Source organism: Lepidochelys kempii, unplaced genomic scaffold, assembly GCF_965140265.1.
Source record: "Lepidochelys kempii isolate rLepKem1 unplaced genomic scaffold, rLepKem1.hap2 scaffold_59, whole genome shotgun sequence".
NCBI classification, from domain to species: domain Eukaryota; kingdom Metazoa; phylum Chordata; order Testudines; family Cheloniidae; genus Lepidochelys; species Lepidochelys kempii.
Window position 1 is genome coordinate 187,535 of NW_027333640.1, and position 18,479 is coordinate 206,013.

The window sequence follows — 18,479 nt, forward strand, 5'->3', positions numbered from 1 at the left end:
GATCAAAGCAAAGACAGCAGAGCTAATGCACCGCAGCACCAGGGAACTTAACACTTTCTTAAAGAACCTTCCCAAAGCGGAATTGTCCTAGGGACTATTCAAACTCGCTTCAGCTCAAGTTCTAAGGGCACAGCACCAAACAGCAACAGAACAAACCTATCCCAATGTAAAAGTTCTCTGCTTCTGAAAGCCAAACTCGTGTGACATGCACGGCTGACTTGTAAGCCTGCGTCCTGCAAACATGTATTTAATGCTATGTGCAGAGTCCCATTCAATGGGACCACACGTGACTACAGCGAAGCACATTTAGATAAGCCTTTGCACAGCCAGGTTTAAGTTACCTTCTTTGTTAGCTCTCGGCCACAGCTGGCTGCTGACATAGATTGCCATCGCTCCAATGTAGAGTTCTGACAGTTTCCCCTAGCTGATGATGTCCTTCTGTTTTAAATTGTGTGTCACAGGCTTCAAAATGATGGGGATTTTTTCTTTCATTCATAAAAGATTTTAGAAATAGCTTCCAAAAGAAAAGTGTGAAGAATTACAGACAAGTGTTCAAGGAACAATCTCTGTTTAAACTAAACTGGTAACAGGTTCATATTTTCAATAACTGACTTAGGATGGTGAACTCCTTTGATTTTCACTGAGCTTAGACTCAAGTTTCTCATTCACTTTTGAAAATGGGATTTAGGTCTTGGCTATCAAGGGAATACCATGAAACTGACTGATGTGCTTTGCAGACTGCCAAGGCTGAAGATTAGGTTAGTCATTGTGATTGGTATTTTGTTTACATGTAAGGTCAGTGTCTGTGTTATTACTTTACCATAAGTTATACAAACTGAGGAAGATACTGACAGATGCAGTAGCTAGTGCACTTCCGACTCAACATCACGTTCATTAGAATTGGTAATTTGGTTCAAGCTAAGGCTCAGGGGGTGGGGTTGGTTTTGTGACAGAATAAATTAGGAGTCTTGCTGTTTTATGAGACAATGGAATTTATGTTTAAATCTTAATTTTGTATTTCCTAATATTGTTTGCATTGGAAACTGAGAAATGAGTGATGGGCATGACTGGAACTCAGGTCAATGCAGCTGTTTGGGAATAGTGATGCCAGTGGTGAACGCCCCTGCAGGGGCACTCTTATTCCAGTAGAAGAGTGGGTTACTGGGGGTGGTTTAGCTTAAACCCCTTCCTCAATTGATATAAACCAAACCAAGGCCCTTTGGATACTGAACTCAATGTCCACGAGCATCAGACCCATGCAGCTAGAAAGTCTGAATTTTAACCATTCACTTAAACCAAAAAATATTTGCCCACACCAACAAGGCCAAAGGCTCTTAAGTAATTTAAGCACTGGAAATGTTACCTACAGCCTAAAATCTATTTGTGCTGTTCTAGGTTGCCACTACTGGGGGCTCATTTTCCTCTTGCTAGACTGGATCAATTACCTCCTTAAATCAGATTTATTCTTCAATGCACCGCCTTGTTAAAGGCATACACAGCTCAATCACACCAATCTCACTACAATCTAGAATTCACCAGTCAGTGCTGGAGGTAATATAATCTACCATTCTGAGACGATGGAATTCTTGAGAGCAGACAGGGCTGCTTATAGGATTAGAGAGATGCTATAAACAGGTTATTTTTCTCTTCATTTTTGTTGGAAGACAAAGGAAAAGGAAATAAAATGGCCTGCTAAAGTGGTGTAAGATGACAAGGCAGTGTGAGCAATCCAAAAAGCAGGTTTTATTGAAATACGAACAAAAGTACAGCCATGGACAGCTTTTAGGAACAGTATTTCCAAAACATGGGAAACAAAACAAAAGCTCACACTCAGGTTATTTTCACCCCTGAGAAATCAACTAAACTCTTAACTGTGTCTCTTTTCTCTACATGCCTCATTGTTTTAGCTTTATGCAGTGTAACATTACTGCGCTGTGCAACGCGCAAACAAACGCACAGTGATGTCCCCAAAAGCACTTAAAGTGCAACCAAAGCAGCTCCCTCCACAATGCTGGTTTGAGCGCGTTTGGCCAGGTTTCCCGATAGCCTCCATTCTTCTTCAGGGGAGCTCCTGGGTAATCTTGAAAATCTGCTACCAAGTTGTGGGACCCCATTTTCAGAAGTGCATAACCAGCGCAGGAATGGTGGCCCAATGGCTATTAGCTCGTACCACTGTTGCTAATCACCCTATGTACCCATAATCAGACTAGCAAGCTCTAGGTTTTCAGCCCATCCTGAACACTTCCACAAATAAAACTATAGCTCAATGCACTTGTTTTTGTTTTTTTATTTTTTTCAATAAAGGAAACCAGAGAGTAACTTTTGACAACGGGCTTCTCAAACTTCCCCTTGTTTCTAACCCTGGAGGAGCATCAAGTTGCTGGGCGGTCAGGTGAAGCTTTCTTGTAAGGAAGACCACCACTGATTTATCCTGCATACAGACATTCTGCCCCAGCTCACTGCTGTCCTGTGCCTTGAGACAGTCACTCCCACCACCGTGAAGCTGCTGCGACATGCTACCACAAGTGCAAGGGCACCAAGGAACTGGGCCCCGTCTCTCTCTGCAGGAGGCACTCTCCAAACACCAGATCTGGCTCCGATTTTGGAAAAGGGCTGTATTTCTACACAAGGCAGATGGTGCTGGGCAGTCTCTGACAGCATAGCCCTGGTTTCCAGCTCAGGTACAAGTGCCTTTGGTGGGTCCTAACTAATCCTAACTAACCCAGGATAACTAACATGGAGAGAGGGTTGAAAAGAATCAATAGGATTGATTCCTCACAATCCAAACCCACAAATGAAAAACCTGCGGGTGTTAGAGCAGCAGAGAGCTTGTAACCTCAAGAGACAAGAGCAGCTGAGTGCAGAGTTCAGGAGCGCTTTGCCTAACTCTGCCAGAGCAGAGGGGACATCAGAGTAGGTCTCCTTTTCTCTAAGATGTCCCCTTGCAGTTGCAGTACCTTATCTGCAAACCTACTAGATAAAAGGTTATAAACAGCTTGCTTCTATTTCATTTAGGCTCCCCGAAACTGCCAGACCCCTTTTGGATATGCTTTGAAAGGGGTGTGTGTGTGTGTATGTTGGTTATTTATTGCATGGGTCTTTTAGATCAAAACTCAACCCAGCTTCTGATAACAAGTTAGCTGTAAGGTCACATGTACATGTTGTTAACGCCCTACTAAGGTGGGGCAGGCAGGGTAAGGTCAGAGCTTGTCAGTATGAGTGCTGCAGGTGACAGGCTGGGACAAGACACAGCATTGACTGACAACAGGGGATTATTTCCATGATCCCATAGTGGGGGAAGGGGTACTCTGCCCTAAACCCAGCTGAGAATTTTCTTGCCCTTTAATACTGGAGAGTGGGAGTTTGAGACACATGCAGCTTTGGCCTAACTGCTCCACTGAAGCCAGCGCTTTCCACTAATGTCACCAGGAGCAGTCAGGGTCTCTACACACGGAAGTCTCCCAGAATAGCGACATCTGTCTCAGGCCCCATGCAGACATACTCTTCTAGAATACGAGTGCCTTTTTCTTATTTAGCTTAATCCACTTTGGAGGTGGATTGAGTTTTAAACTAAATTAGAAAACGATACTCTTATTCAGCAGTAAATGTCCACACAGGGAGTTAATCCGGAACAGCTATTTCAATAACTTTCCCACTGTAGACAAGCTTGAAGGCCAACACCAAGCCCTTTGGGAAATCCGAGAGGTAGCTCCACGCAACGCTGTTTCAATTCCTGCCCTGGTGCTGATGGGCACGCTCAGTGTCTGAGGTCTGTGCACCTTCCTGCCCCAACAAATCTTTGAGGCAATGCATCAGAATAGCTAGCCTCAAAGAAGTCCCATGACATCTGTCCTCTGGAGGTGAACATGCTGACCTAACAGCACACGCAGAATGTATTCTCTGGAGGCGCTGCAGACTGCGCCAATCTGGAGTGCGGAGGTTAGTGACATGCTGCCACTATGTACAATTGTTAGGGAGAGTTATTCTGCATACACTGGGATCTTCACAGACTAGTTTTAATGGCCAAACTAAAGATGTAGAGTTTGTTTTGCTGCTAAGAAGTTGACTACTTAACTCTGCCCTCAAGAGAAATATGTTCAAGTTGCAAAGACTTAAAAAAACTACGTAACAAGTTTTATAACAGAGCTGCTGCAAATGGAGGGGAAGGTGCTACTTACCCGTTATCACAAGTTTTTAGACATTTCTCTCATCGGGTTTGCAAGTGGGACCTACTAAACCACAATGCCAGGAGTGGAACACTGAAATCCCTCCCAAGAGAGTATCTCGTGGATGTAACAATGGGTGTATGAAGAGCTCACTAACCAGAGCACATATTTATTTCTTGTCAGAATGGCAAGGTGGCAAAAACGGATTTTGCTACACTTGCCTTCTGACCAAACACACTTCACTCCCTCAAAGGGCCAGCCCTATAGTTGTTTCCACGGTGACAAGCGGATGTCAAGCGCAGGATTATTCTTCCTGTACAGGATCAAGCAGTGATGCTAGGCTAAGAGCAAGGAGGGGCCTTTGCTCTTTACTCAGAATATCAAATCTTCTCTTTTGTGTGGTGGAGGGGAACAGGACAAGACAGGTTTGACTAGAATGTGATGGCCAGATCCTATGTCTGGCTGACATGCAGATGCTGGAGCCAGCCGGGGATAAAAATATCTTCCAGTGTAATTAATGTAAGCTAAGGACTACTTGAAACTATGCTGACTACCACAGTTCTCCCAAGACTGCTCTTTGGGCCAAGAATGGCTGGAGTGTCTGATGCTTTAGGGAGGCCCACTCCAGCACTTCTCTGCCCCAGGAGAAGGGAGCAGGTAGCATGAAACTCGTTATGCCAGCTTGATGTCAGGGAAATTCCTGACTGCCCTCTGTTCCCTTTGCTCTGCTGGACAGACACAGATGGGACAGAGCTACAGACCAGGATCTGGCTGGATAGTCTCACGCTTTAATGTTATCCAGATCACGTGACACCAGGTGTTAGACTGGGGGGATGTTCCAGGATGCGTAACGTTCCTGCCACCCCAGCCCTGTCCTTACAACAATTAACGTTCCCTCACCTTCTCCATGAAGCACAAGGACACCCACACATGCCCCTGCTCAGAACTAAATGGCACTCCCTGTGACGGAGTACAAAAATCATTTGCAAGTCCCCACAGCCCAAGAGAGTCTGAGCGAGACTAGAGAGGGGCACCAGGCCAGAGGTGCTCAAGCAGCAGCATGCACTGGGCATCACATATGAGAAGTGTGGTGTTAGGGCTGCCACGGTGGGAGGGCACAGTGCAACTGTTTTATTGATAAGGCAGCCACTTTTCAGCAGAATCCCCCATCCCAGCTCCCTTACAGATGAACTTTTAGGCCTAATCTAAACAGCAATGAGAATATTTTGTTTTAAAGACTTTTTGTTTTGACTCCCCCATGCACCATCTACAGTCTGAATGGCAGCTCCTTTTTCACATCTAGGTGGGTGCGCATAACAGGCAGGCCTTAGAGCTGCAGCTGATCTGACCCTGGGACACACAAACACATTCAAGGTCTCTGGAGGGAAACAGAGGGAACCAAACATTCAGGTGCCTAACTCCCCATCGGGGAGAGATGTACCACCGAGAGCTTACCCCCAGTGTGGGCTCACATGGACCAATGGTCTGACCTGGCACAGCAATCCCTATGAGAGGGACGTACCATCAGCACCATGCAGTGGTAAACAGCTGCAACACATTTAAATCCAAAGACATGCAGGGCTTGAGCAATGATTTACGCAAACCCCCTGCAGGAGGTAACTTGTAGAGCATGCTGATCCAGACAGTTTGAACTCTGCTAGCTCCTTGGCATCAGCGTGTGTGGAGTTAGTTTTTGAGGGTCTGATCTCTGATATCAAGGGTTAACAGCATTCTGTCTAATTACCTTGGTCGGGATAATTTCGGGACAGCAGTCGATACATGAAGGACAGTTCTGCAGGAAGGTTAGGGCTGCGAGTGCTTAGCCAACACAGAGGGAATTTATAAGTCTGAGTCTCCTAACCAGCACCTCACATTTCTAAAGGAAACAGATGATGAGCACTCAATAGCAGCCTCTTCTCTGGTCTTCAGTTACCGGCTCCTGCAATTAGATGAAAAAGCAAGAGATTTTAGATAATCAACAACAGCAGCTCTAACATCATCCCCCAGTTGTAAGCATCAGACAAGCTGCTTTGGACTCAGTCTAGGTCCACAAGCTACCCCCTCAGCAAAGTCAATCACTGTGTTGAAACGCAGACACTTGGACTGTTCTTCCACACTCGTGCTCACAGCCAGGCAGTTTGCGGTCTCCCCAAAGCAGCGACGCAGCACTCCTCATGCTACCACCCCCAGAGCACAAGCAACACCTGTACGAGCACAGGGGAGCTAGCGTTTTGCTCCTTGGTCAGCATACCAGGGAGTAGGGGAATGGGACTGGAGGCCTGGATACGGGCTATGGGGCCCTTTCATATACACAGAGAGGGGGGGAGTTTATTAGACAAACCGTTCTCTGTTTACAAGCAACATGCAGGAAAAGCTCCTTAACTGGGGGAAGCAGGTGTCTCACTGCTCTATATAGAGTCCCAATGTATGGTGGGATGCTGTTATTCCTGCCCCTTTGGCTGTGCTCATGCAAGATCAGGACTAGTGCCCAACCTGAGCCCAGAGCTCAGCATTAGTTCCTTCCCAAAAATAGACCCAGCCTGTCTGGCTGGAGCTCCAACACCTTCAGTGGAATGAAAACCAAGCAACCGTCCTTACTGCTGTGACTTTGGGAGCTGACCCAGCAGAACAAGGCTGATCCCGTGCATCAGCCCATAGTGCAATGTTCATTAAGAAAGATCAAATATGAAGCACAGGTATGTTCTGTAGGTCTCCAGGAAGCCCTGCTAGACTGGATCCTCACCACACCTTGGCTAGAAAGCTGGCTAAAGCTTTATATCACCAGCTGCTCTATTTGGGCACGCTAAGGGTCCTTACCACACACTTGGAGTAAGTCGTTCTGCTTTAGCTCACTCTCAACCAATCCAAATGTACACAGACACATCTGAACTCATCTCCAGTGTGTGTTTATCAATGCTGTGACCTTCAGGCACTGAGCTAAGCCATTCCCCCTTTCACCCAAGTATCCTCCTTAGAAAACCTCATCTCACAAGATTAATGTACTAGAAAATCTAATCAGATACAGGTGCACACAATTTCAAGGTGGCCTGCCCATACAGTGACAAGACTGATTGCAGGTTTTGTCTGTGAAATGTTCCAGTACCTCTCCAATGATTCATGTGGACTCTCCACCTGAAATCAGGACACCTACTGTCCAGCATCTGGAAATGGTCGACTATTCCATACCACAGCGAGCCAGCCCATAGTGATGACCGTAGCAAAAGCTGATGAGCAATCATTTTTCAAAGTACCAATTTCCCATCCATGCACCTCAGCATAAAAAAAAGCAGAGGGCTGCCGACAACGCACCCTGTACTCCCTAGACACATGCACCCAGCAGATTTTATTGTGAAATTGGTACAATATCCTGGGCTGCCTGGCTTTTTAATCATGGGAGGTGATTAAGCATCTGGTTGTACCTAACAGGTCTGCTTAAAAAGGAGTCCAAAAGAGGTGTTTTGAAGGCAAAATGCAAGCTTCACTGCTGCTCTAAGTACTGGAACATTTTTAAAGTTTAGTTCTGGCTTGAAAAGCGAGGATATTAGACAGTTCCCTTTACTCTGACCTGCCACTTATGTGCATTTGTTTGTTATCTTTCTGCTTACTTTACTGACCAAACTACTTCTGCTAGCCCTGCAAAGCCAGCAAAGCTGAGAGGGAGAGCTGGCTTGTGTATAGCCAGATTAGTCAAACTGAGTTCCAGCTGCAGCATCTCTAATTCTTGGCAATGCACAAGCCAGCATGACTTTCAGATTCTTACTTGGATTCTAAGCTCTTTGGGGAAGGGACTGTCTTTTTGTTCTCTGTTTGTACAGCCCTTAGCACCATGAGATCCTGGTTGTAACAACGATATAAATAATATCGTCATGAATTTTCTGGCCTAACACCTGAGGAAAACTTGGGAATTAATCACCTCTCTCTTGTTCCCCCGCCCATGTGTTTTATGTAAGGCTGCTTTTGACAGGAGAACTGCACTTAAAGGGTAAAAAAAAAAAATATCCTGCTTGGTGCAAAGAAGGAGTCGATTAGCATAGTGTGTTACAATTTTCAGATTTTTCTTAAATCAGATTACAACCAGACTATTAGACGTTATGCTTTTGGAACGTATTCATCACTCAGCACCTCAGAGTTACAGTTACATGAATCCTGACCTACTAGCTCAAAATACAGTGATAAAAATAAACTACAGAAATAAGCTTCATACCAAGCCCCCATTTATGTGGAGTGTGTTTTGCACTGCAAATAACTGTGTCCATGATGCTGCATTCTCAGTTCATTCACGCTTTCGCCTGGCAATTTACAGCAGGCGTCAAGTAGCATGTGTATTTCAATGGGGATCTCCTGCAAAAGTGGAGGCCTTTTTTTTTTAAACTGGCAAATTCCTACCCAAAGTGTAAACCGTAATAATGCTATTTTGTGCTTCTCCATCACCTTTCATCTGAGGATGCTTTATAAGTTGCATGTTTATCTTCTCAGATAACTAGTAATACTTAACTTGCAGGGTAAGTATTATCATAGAATCTCAGGGTTGGAAGGGACCTCAGGAGGTCATCTAGTCCAACCCCCTGCTCAAAAGCAGGACCCATCCCCAATTAAATCATCCCAGCCAGGGCTTTGTCAAGCCTGACCTTAAAATTACTATCCCTCCATTCTGTAGATGGGGAAACTGAGGCACGGGGAGCTTAAGTAACTTGCCCAAGATCAAGGAGACAGTCTCTGTAGCAAGTGGGGCTCACACTGGGAACAGATGCTCAGATTACAGAAACTCTGTCATATACTCAGAAGTAAAAGACCATAATCCTCCCTAATGTTTAAACTAATGGCTACTTCAAAGGAATTCTCTTGCAAAATCTTGCTTTCTTTCAAGCCACAGGCATCCCCGGAACAGGGCAGCTTTATGGCCAGTCCGTCACAGCTACAGTTTGACAAGGGGACCAAGAAAAGTGCTCAATGGGTCACACCTCCTTCCAGTTAATGCTTGTTGCTGTTTAAGGGGTAAAAGATTTTCAATTAAGTATAGTGTAAATACATGAAACTCCCTCCCTAAGATCCAAATGGCATGGAATACCACCAGGCTGTTTAATAATAGATACCCTGAACTCAATGCTTTGGGAATCGGGCTCTTGGGACACTGGGCAACTGAATCAGTTTTTAAAGAACAAAACCTTGTGAAGAGTCATATGTGGCAAGAGCTCATAAGAGCTGCAATACTAGGTCAGATCATATTCCATCTTGCTCAGTATCCTGTCTCCAACAGTGGCCCCTACCAGAGCTTCAAGGGGAGTAAACACAACAGAGCAATTATGGAGTGATTCACCCCTCTCTTCCACTCCCAGCTTCTAGCAGTTACAGATTTAGAGTCACCTAAAGCATGGGGTAACATCCCTTATCATCTTGGCTAATAGCTGTTGATGGAGCTATCCTCCATGAACTTATCCAATTCTTGCTTAAGCCCAGTTACACTTTTGGTCACCACAACATCCCATGTCAATGAGTTCCACAGGTTAGTTGCGCACGGTGCGAAAAAGTACTTCCTTTTGTTTGTATTAAACCTACTGCCTATTCATTTGATCAGGTGACCGCCTGGTTTTTGTATTGTGTGAAATGGTAAATAATGCTTCTCTATTCACTTTTTCTACAACAATCATGATTTTATAGGCCTCTATCACATCCCGCTTAGTCATCTCTTTAGTCTCTCCTTGTAAGGTAGCCTATTTCCCCCTGTTTTTTCCTACCCCCCGCCCCCCAGACGTTCTGGTTAAACTTGGATTTAAACTTAGAGAGTGGTCAGTTTGGATGAGCTATTGCCAGCAGGAGAGTGAGTTTGTGTGTGTGTGTGTTTCCGGGGGAGGGGGGGATGAGAAAGCCTGGATTTGTGCTGGAAATGGCCCACCTTGATTATCATGCACATTGTAGGGAGAGTGGTCACTTTGGATAAACTATTACCAGCAGGAGAGTGAGTTTGTGTGTGTGTGGTTTTTGGAGGGGGGTGAGGGGGTGAGAGAACCTGGATTTGTGCAGGAAATGGCCCACCTTGATTATCATACACATTGTGAAGAGAGTGGTCACTTTGGATGGGCTATTACCAGCAGGAGAGTGAGTTTGTATGTGGGGGGGCAGAGGGTGAGAAAACCTGGATTTGTGCTGGAAATGGCCCGACTTGATGATCACTTTAGATAAGCTATTACCAGCAGGACAGTGGGGTGGGAGGAGGTATTGTTTCATGGTCTCTGTGTGTATATAATGTCTTCTGCAGTTTCCACGGTATGCATCCGATGAAGTGAGCTGTAGCTCACGAAAGCTCATGCTCAAATAAATTGGTTAGTCTCTAAGGTGCCACAAGTACTCCTTTTCTCCTTGTATGGAAGCCATTCCAGACCCTGGGTAATTTTTGCTTCCTTTTCTGAGCCGTTTCCAGTCCCCACAGCCTGACATCTGCGGTTTGGAGATCCTCGTCCCCTCCACTAGCAGGACATGTGGTGGACAGGAAATCACGGCAGCCATGCAGCAAAGGGCTGAGACAGGGCATTCAGAGTAAGGCATGGAGCTGAAGCTCAGGATCTGACTTTGGGAGGGATAAGAGCCATTTCAGCTCATCAGGGATGGACTCAGATGACTGAGAAAATGCCAAGTCTTGAGCCCACACTCCCCAACAACTACAATAGACTCATCCATAGACACCATTGGGAACAGACCCAGGCTTGTATATAGGGGAAATTTACCAACATTTATTCCAGGGGGAATTTTGTGCCACAACACAGTGCAGAATTTGCACATAATTTCATTCCCCCCCCCCCCCCCCCCCCGAGCAGAATTAGTGCTGCAAAGCTGCTGGCTGTCAGTAGCAGATGCGGGACCTAGCAGAGCCTGGCTCTCCAGCTTGCAAATACATGACACTGCCAGGGGGAGGGGGAGCTGGACTTTTCCATGCAGGTGCAGTTCCCAGCAGGTCCTGAAGGAAGGAAGTGGCATGCAGGAAACTCTGTACAAGCCTGGGACCCAGCATCAGGCTGTTTCTCCCTCTGGATCCCTGGGTTCTGGGTGGTAGGGGGTGCAGGTGTCTGGGGGACTAAGGGGGTGCCCCACAGCTGGACTCTGGGAGGGTAGGGGGTGTGGATGTCTAAGACTGGAGGGACAGAGATTTCTCCCAAGATGGGCCCAGCTGATGTGTGTGACACACTCAGACAGGTGCCCAACAAAAGCATAACAGAGAAACAGGAACTGGGTTGTTGTAGGAGTTTCTTTGACTCTCTACTCCTGGGGGAATCTTTTTTGCGGTCTGTATTGTTACAGACATACTGGCTGACAGGTATTTTGAAATAAGATCCCAAAATAATTGAAACTGGTGTGATTATATTATTATTTTGACAAATAAAATATACAGAATTTTAAAAATATTGTGTGCAGAATGTTTAATTTTTAGTGCAGAATTCCCTCAGGAATACACATTACTACACCACTATGTGGGTGACTTCCGACATGAACACTTATTCCAAACAATGGCCTTTTTAGTTTAGATTACATCCCCTTGGAAGTAATACTGGTAGGTTTTCCTGGATAGACACACCCTAGCTCTGAGTTTTCAATCAAGTTTTGCAAAACCAAACCAAATGCTACAGCTGCTACACACGTGTACAGCTTCCACTGACTTCAGTAGCAGCTATACCCGAAGAGCTACAACTGTGCTGAGCTCCACTGTGCCAGACTCAGAACTGTTTGTAAGCCTCGACTTTTGTTCAACCAATAGCGGTGAATAAGTTAAATGTCAGATGCTACAGTAATGGGGGCAATACATGGAGCCTGACAACCTTTGACACAATACCACCTACAGCAAAATAAAACCTGGATACAGAAGACACTCCATCCACTACAGAAATGCAGCTGCTTCTAGGGAGGATTGTGTTACAGAGCTCTCCATCTCCACTTGCTGATGGTGGTAATAAAAGCATTTCAGTTTATGGAGGAGAATGCTGACACACGGAATAAAAATACAGAGAAAAGTTATCCCGTTCCACTTTGAGCTAACATGTAGGTCCCATCTTACAGCATGAGGAGACCTCCAGCCGTTGTACTTACTGCTTTTCCAGGATAGGCTATACGGCAAGGACTTGGGTGCTCTCATGCCTGACATTAGGTTACTCTTTTGTTCCATTACTACGCTGGACCCAGGGCTGAAAGAGATCAAATACGAATTATCCTACACATGTGTACTTCTTTTAGCCAAGTACCTTTTACTATAAATATTCAAGTATTCTTCTAAAACTGAAGACAACAGAGTATGTTAATTTAAACAAACCTTCATGCAATCAGAACAGTTACTTCTCCTCACAAAGGCTAGAGAAAAGTGTACAACATGTTGATGCCATCTACTTTGACTAAAATCCCCAGAATCAGTCATCCAGACAAGAAAGAAATAAGCCAAAGACAGCAAGAAAAACCAGAGTTAAAGCTTGATTATCAGTATTGCACTGCCCTCAACTGTAAATGGCATCTCAGCACACATGCCCTAGTCATCTCTATACATGCAGACTTCATGCAGACGTCTAACAGTGAATGCCAGTGAAAATGAGATAGGATCAGAGGCTAAAATAGGGAAAGAAAAAGTTAAAAATTACTTAGACAAGTTAGATGTCTTCAAGTCAGCAGGGCCTGATGAAATACATCCTAAAATATTCAAGGTGCTGACTGAGGAGATATCTGAGCCATAAGCAATTATCTTTGAAAAGACATGGAAGACAGGAGATTCCAGAGGACTAGAAAAGAGGCAAATATAGCGCCGAATCTATAAAAAGGGGAATAAGGACAACCTGAGGAATTACAGACCAGTCAGCTTAACATCAGTACCCGAGAAGATAATGGAGCAAATAATTAAGCAATCAAATTGCTGAATCCTAGAAAATAATAAGGCGATAAGGAACAGTCAGCATGGATTTGTCAAGAACAAATCGTGGCAAAACCAACCTAATAGCTTTCTTTGACAGTGTAACAAGCCTTGTGGATGGGGGAGGGTAATGGTAGATGTGGTGTATCTTAAGTTTAATAAGGCTTTTGATATGGTCTCGCATGACCTCCTCATAAACAAACTAGGGAAATACAACCTAGATGGAGCTCCTCCAAGGTGGGTGAATAACTGTTTGGAAAATCGTTCCCAGAGAGTAGGTGGCTCACAGTCAAGCTGGAAGGGCATACTGAGTGGGGTCCCACAGGGATCAGTTCTGGGTCCAGTTCTGTTCAGTATCTTCATCAGCAATTTAGATAATGGCATAGAGAGCACATTTATAAAGTTTGCAGACAATACCAAGCTGCAAGGGTTACAAGTACTTTGGGGGACCGGATTAAAATTCAAAATGATCTGGACAAACTGGAGAAATGGTCTGAAGTAAATAGGATGTGCAACACTCCATAGTCATCATAGTATTATTATTAGGATGATTATGGCATAATTATGATGTTTTGTACAAGTTCGTCATGTAAGGTGTCATTGGAAAAATTATGATTTGCTGAATATGATTATCCTATTTGTATGCATGTATCATTTTTGTATCTGAAGTTATGAATATTGACTAGGTATCTGTATTTCAAAGGGGCTTACTCTGGAAAACACCCACAGCCAGCCTTTCAGGTTCAACAATGAAGAAGCCAAACAGTGCTAATGGCTCATCAACAAAGACAATGGGCTGTGGAATAGCTTAGCCTTCCTGTGGAAGGCCAGTCTGTAAGTTATGGCTGCTATGACTCTGCAAGGGCATGTGACCAGACCATGCTTCTGGACTCCATTTGGGGTACCTGAATTTTTCCACAAACTGGTCTGGGAACCAAGTTTGAAACAGAAAAGGAGTACTTGTGGCACCTTAGAGACTAACCAATTTATCTGAGCATGAGCTTTCGTGAGCTACAGCTCACTTCATCGGATGCATACCGTGGAAACTGCAGTAGACTTTATATACACACAGAGAATATAATGGCTCTAGACTGTTCTCAATGGTAGCAGATGACAGAACGAGGAGTAATGGTCTCAAGTTGCAGTGGGGGAGGTTTAGATTGGATATTAGGAAAAACTTTTTCACTAAGAGGGTGGTGAAACAGTGGAATGCGTTACCTAGGGAGGTGGTAGAATCTCCTTCCTTAGAGGTTTTTAAGGTCAGGCTTGACAAAGCCCTGGCTGGGATGATTTAACTGGGAATTGGTCCTGCTTCGAGCAGGGGGTTGGACTAGATGACCTTCTGGGGTCCCTTCCAACCCTGATATTCTATGATTCTATGATTCTAATATGAAACAATACCTCCTCCCACCCCACTGTCCTGCTGGTAATAGCTTATCTAAAGTGATCATCAGGTTGGGCCATTTCCAGCACAAATCCAGGTTTTCTCACCCTCCACCCCCCCACACATCCGATGAAGTGAGCTGTAGCTCACAAAAGCTCATGCTAGGAAATGGCCCAACCTGATGATCACTTTAGATAAGCTATTACCAGCAGGACAGTGGGGTGGGAGGAGGTATTGTTTCATATTCTCTGTGTGTATATAAAGTCTGCTGCAGTTTCCACGGTATGCATCCGATGAAGTGAGCTGTAGCTCACGAAAGCTCATGCTCAAATAAATTGGTTAGTCTCTAAAGGTGCCACAAGTACTCCTTTTCTTTTTGTGAATACAGACTAACACGGCTGTTACTCTGAAGTTTGAAACAGAGCTCCTGCCATATGAAAAAGCTATATAAGGCAAGGAGTGACATTGTTGGTTGTTCTTCACTTCCCCACAACTCAACAGAGAGAAGCTCTAAAAGAAAAAGTCTTAGAAGCTTAGGGTAGGAGATCCCAAGCTGCAAAACAAATGCAGCTTGTCCCTTAAGAATCTGCAAGCCTGACTGTATCATCAACCAGGGTGAGAATTTGTTAATTCATATCCAATCTTTCTAGTATTTTCGGCTTACAGTTTGCAGTTCTGTTTATTTACTAGGTAATCTGCTTTGGTCTGTTTTCTATCACTTATAATCTCTCTTTTGTAGTTAAACTTTTTTGCTTTATCTAAACTGGTATGCCTGTGACCAAAGTGTCTGGGGGGAAATCTCAGCCTGGTTAACACAAGTATGCATTGTCCTCTCCACACTGAGGGAATGGCGAACTGGGTAATAAATTCATACTGATTGGGGTTTTGATCAGGGCGGGATGGTACAGCTCTGGGGTCCCAGACTGGGGGTTATTTTGGCTGTAGCCTCTCTATTGCTGGATCATGCAGTGGCTGTCCAAAGCCTGCATGAAACTGCAGCTGGGTGTGTCCCTGCCTGTGTGAATGCTGCTGGGAGTGTAGGTCCAGGAGCAGTCTATAGCCTGTCACAGCAGCACAGTGCTGAGAGGGAGCCCAGGCTGGTGAGTCAGTGGGCTCAGTGGAACCCCAGTCCCAGGTGGCACCCCTGGGGGAAGCCATCACAGGATGAAATTCAATAAGAACAAATTCAGAGTACTCCACTATCAGTTGCACACATACAAAATGGGAAATGACTGCCTAGGACGGAGTACTGAAGAAAAGGATCTGAGGGTCATACTGGATCACAAGCTAAATAGGAGTCAACATCATTCTGAGATGCATTAGCAGGAGTGTTGTAAGCAAGACGCGAGAAGTAATTCTACTGCTCTAGTCCATGCTGATTAAATGTCATCTGGAGTATTGTGTCCAATGATTGGTGCCACATTTCAGGAAAGATGTGGACAAATTGAAGGAAGTTCAGAGAAGAGCAACAAAACTGATTAAAGATCTAAAAAACATGACCTATGGGGGAAGATTGAAAAAAAATGGGTTTGTTTAGCCTGGAGAAGAGAAGACTGAGGAGGGACATAATGGTTTTCAAGTAGATAAAAGGTTGCTACAAGGAAAAGGGAGAAAAACTGTTCTCTTTAACCACTGAGAATAGGACAAGAAACAATGGGCTTAAATTTCAGCAAGGGCGGTTTAGGTTTGACAGGAAGTTTTTCCTTTTGTCCAAGTGGTTGAGCACTGGAATAAATTGCTTAGGGAGGTTGCAGAATCTCCATCACTGGAGATTTTTAAGAGTAGGTTAGACAGACATCTGTGAGGGATGGTCTAGATCAGTGGTTTTCAAACTCTTTTTCTGGTGACCCAGTTGAAAAAAACTGTTGATGCCCGCGATCCAAAGGAGCTGGGGATGAGGAGTCTGGGGTGTGGGCTGCGGCCAGAAATGAGGGGCTCAGAGTGTGGGAGGGGGTCAGGGCTCTGGGCTGGGGCTGCAGGAGCGGGCTCTGGGTTTGGGGGGTTCAGAGCTGGGACAGGGGTGTGGTGTTACTTAGGGAGGCTCCTGGTCAGCGGTGCAGCTGGGGTGCAGAGGCAGGCTTCCTGCCTTTCCTGGCACTGCGGACAACGCTGCACCCCGGAAGCGGCCAGCAGCATGTCCGGCTCCTAGGCGCAGGGGTGCAAGCAGCTCCGCATGGCTCTCGCCCACAGGCATTGCCCCACCCAGCTCCCACTGGCCGGGAACTGGCCAATGGGAGTGCAGAGCCGGTGCTCGGGGCGGGGGCAGCGCATGGAGCCCTGGGGCTCACCCCCCACCTAGGAGCTGGACCTGCTGCTGGCCGCTGCCAGGGCACAGTGCAGTGTCGGAACAGCTAGGGACTAGCCTGCCTTAGCTGGGCAGCACCACCGACGGGACTTTTAACAGCCCGGTCAGCAGTGCTGATGAGAGCCGCCGCGGCCCAGTGCCTTTCATTCCACAACCCAGTTCTGGGTCACGACCCGCAGTTTGAAAACCACTGGTCTAGATAATACTTAGTCCTGCCATGAGTGCATGGGACTGGACTAGAGGACTTCGAGGTCCCTTCAGTCCTACAATTCTATGTCACTGTTACAGGCTGTAGAAGTTCATATGTTGATGACCTCTGATTAGAGAGGTAAGGCACAGTACAATGATTTGGGTGTTCAGGGGTGAGACAGAGATAATGACCAGACACATTATGCTTCATTTTCCAATCCTGCATTGTGATTACACAAACAACAAAATGATTATTTCTGACTCAGGTCATGAGAGATTAGATTAGCTGTCAGAAGTTTAAGCCTAAATTGCTTAACAGCTGACATCAGTCTGCATTTCTATCAAGCCCAGCAGAACAGTTTAGTGTTTAATAACCCCCGCAACAAATACAGAACCAGTGGGGATTGAACCCAGGACCATCCGCACTAATAGTACTACAGTAGAACTAGAGGAGTAACCATTATCTGGTAGCAACAGTATGTTCTTATACTCTCCTATGGATCTGCCACTAAAAGGAGACAGGAAACATTGACCCAGGGGCACAGGAATGTTGAGTCATGCCAGTGGGAACGCCCCCACCATCACCCCAAAAATAGAATTCATAAAGTAAATTGCATCTTCCCAACAACACAGCAGCATGAGTTCAAAGTAGTTTGAAAGCACATCTTTTATGGAAAGCACTGTCACAAGAAATACACCTTTTGCTACCTGTTTACGCCACTACTGAACGTGCCCCAAACGAAAGCAGAATTTGATTGCTCCTGTAGATCTGCCAAAAGGAAATAGACATCATTGTGGCTCAGTACCGAGTAACTTCTGCAAGCGTCATAGCAACATCAAATAAGAAATATGGCAGAGACGCTGCTAGGTTTACAAAACGGAATGAGAATTTTTTAAGGCTTGGCATAAGTGACAGCAAAGCAGACATTTAACTGAGAAATATAAAGTGTAAAGGTTATCATCAATTTCCATTTTCATCAAAGCACAGATGGTGCAACAGACTATATGGAAAACAACAGAAGTTTTGTAGAGAATAGAAGGCATGTGGAAGAGCCTGTGAAGCAGGAGAACTTCATTTGTTCAGAGACAGTATAATTGGGTGTCCCAACACATGATCTGTGCAGAAGAATCTATGGGACCTCTCTCTCCTAGTCCATGTGACTTCTTTGGGGACAAGAAGAAGGGAATAGCAGGCGCTGACAGCCCGTGTCATCAACCTACGTCCTTACCTCTATCCCAATCTTCGTCACATGGGGGTGGCTGCCACATGCTGACAATGTTCATCTTCTCTCCCTGGCAGTTATTTGACTGACTCACTTAAAGCAAAGAAGAGTCTTAGTGAGAAAATCTTTTTGGATAAAATAAAATCCTATTTTAGGTACATTAATCATTTTTTGACCTGGCTGTAGAATAGCTCTAGGCCTTGGAGAGGAGCAGCATACACTGGAAGCTGATCAGGTACTCCCCTAGTCTTAGGAGCAAAACTCTTGAGGCCAGGGATGGGCATCTTGAAGGTAGCAAAGGGATACAAAATCCATGAGAACCCTTTGGTGG

At 45.3% G+C, this 18,479-nt stretch overlaps 1 protein-coding gene across 10 annotated transcripts in view; it reads right to left on the minus strand.

Moving 5' to 3' along the window:
• Nucleotides 1-1,721: 1,721 nt before the first annotated feature.
• The window catches only part of LOC140904655 (gametocyte-specific factor 1-like), a 29,011-nt gene continuing 12,253 nt past the window's right edge, over nucleotides 1,722-18,479 (minus strand). For 7 of the 10 annotated variants that reach the window (XM_073327083.1, XM_073327085.1, XM_073327088.1 and 4 more), the window contains 4 exons: nucleotides 18,155-18,241; nucleotides 17,634-17,694; nucleotides 12,243-12,337; nucleotides 1,722-6,105 (listed from right to left, as the gene is read on the minus strand). In XM_073327083.1, coding sequence (XP_073183184.1) covers nucleotides 6,092-6,105; nucleotides 12,243-12,337; nucleotides 17,634-17,694; nucleotides 18,155-18,241 — 257 coding nt within the window. In that variant the 3' untranslated portion in view covers nucleotides 1,722-6,091. Of the gene's footprint in view, nucleotides 6,106-12,242; nucleotides 12,338-12,781; nucleotides 12,949-17,623; nucleotides 17,695-18,154; nucleotides 18,242-18,479 lie in introns of those variants that run through there. The other 3 variants (XR_012156552.1, XM_073327092.1, XM_073327093.1) reach the window with 3 other exon arrangements.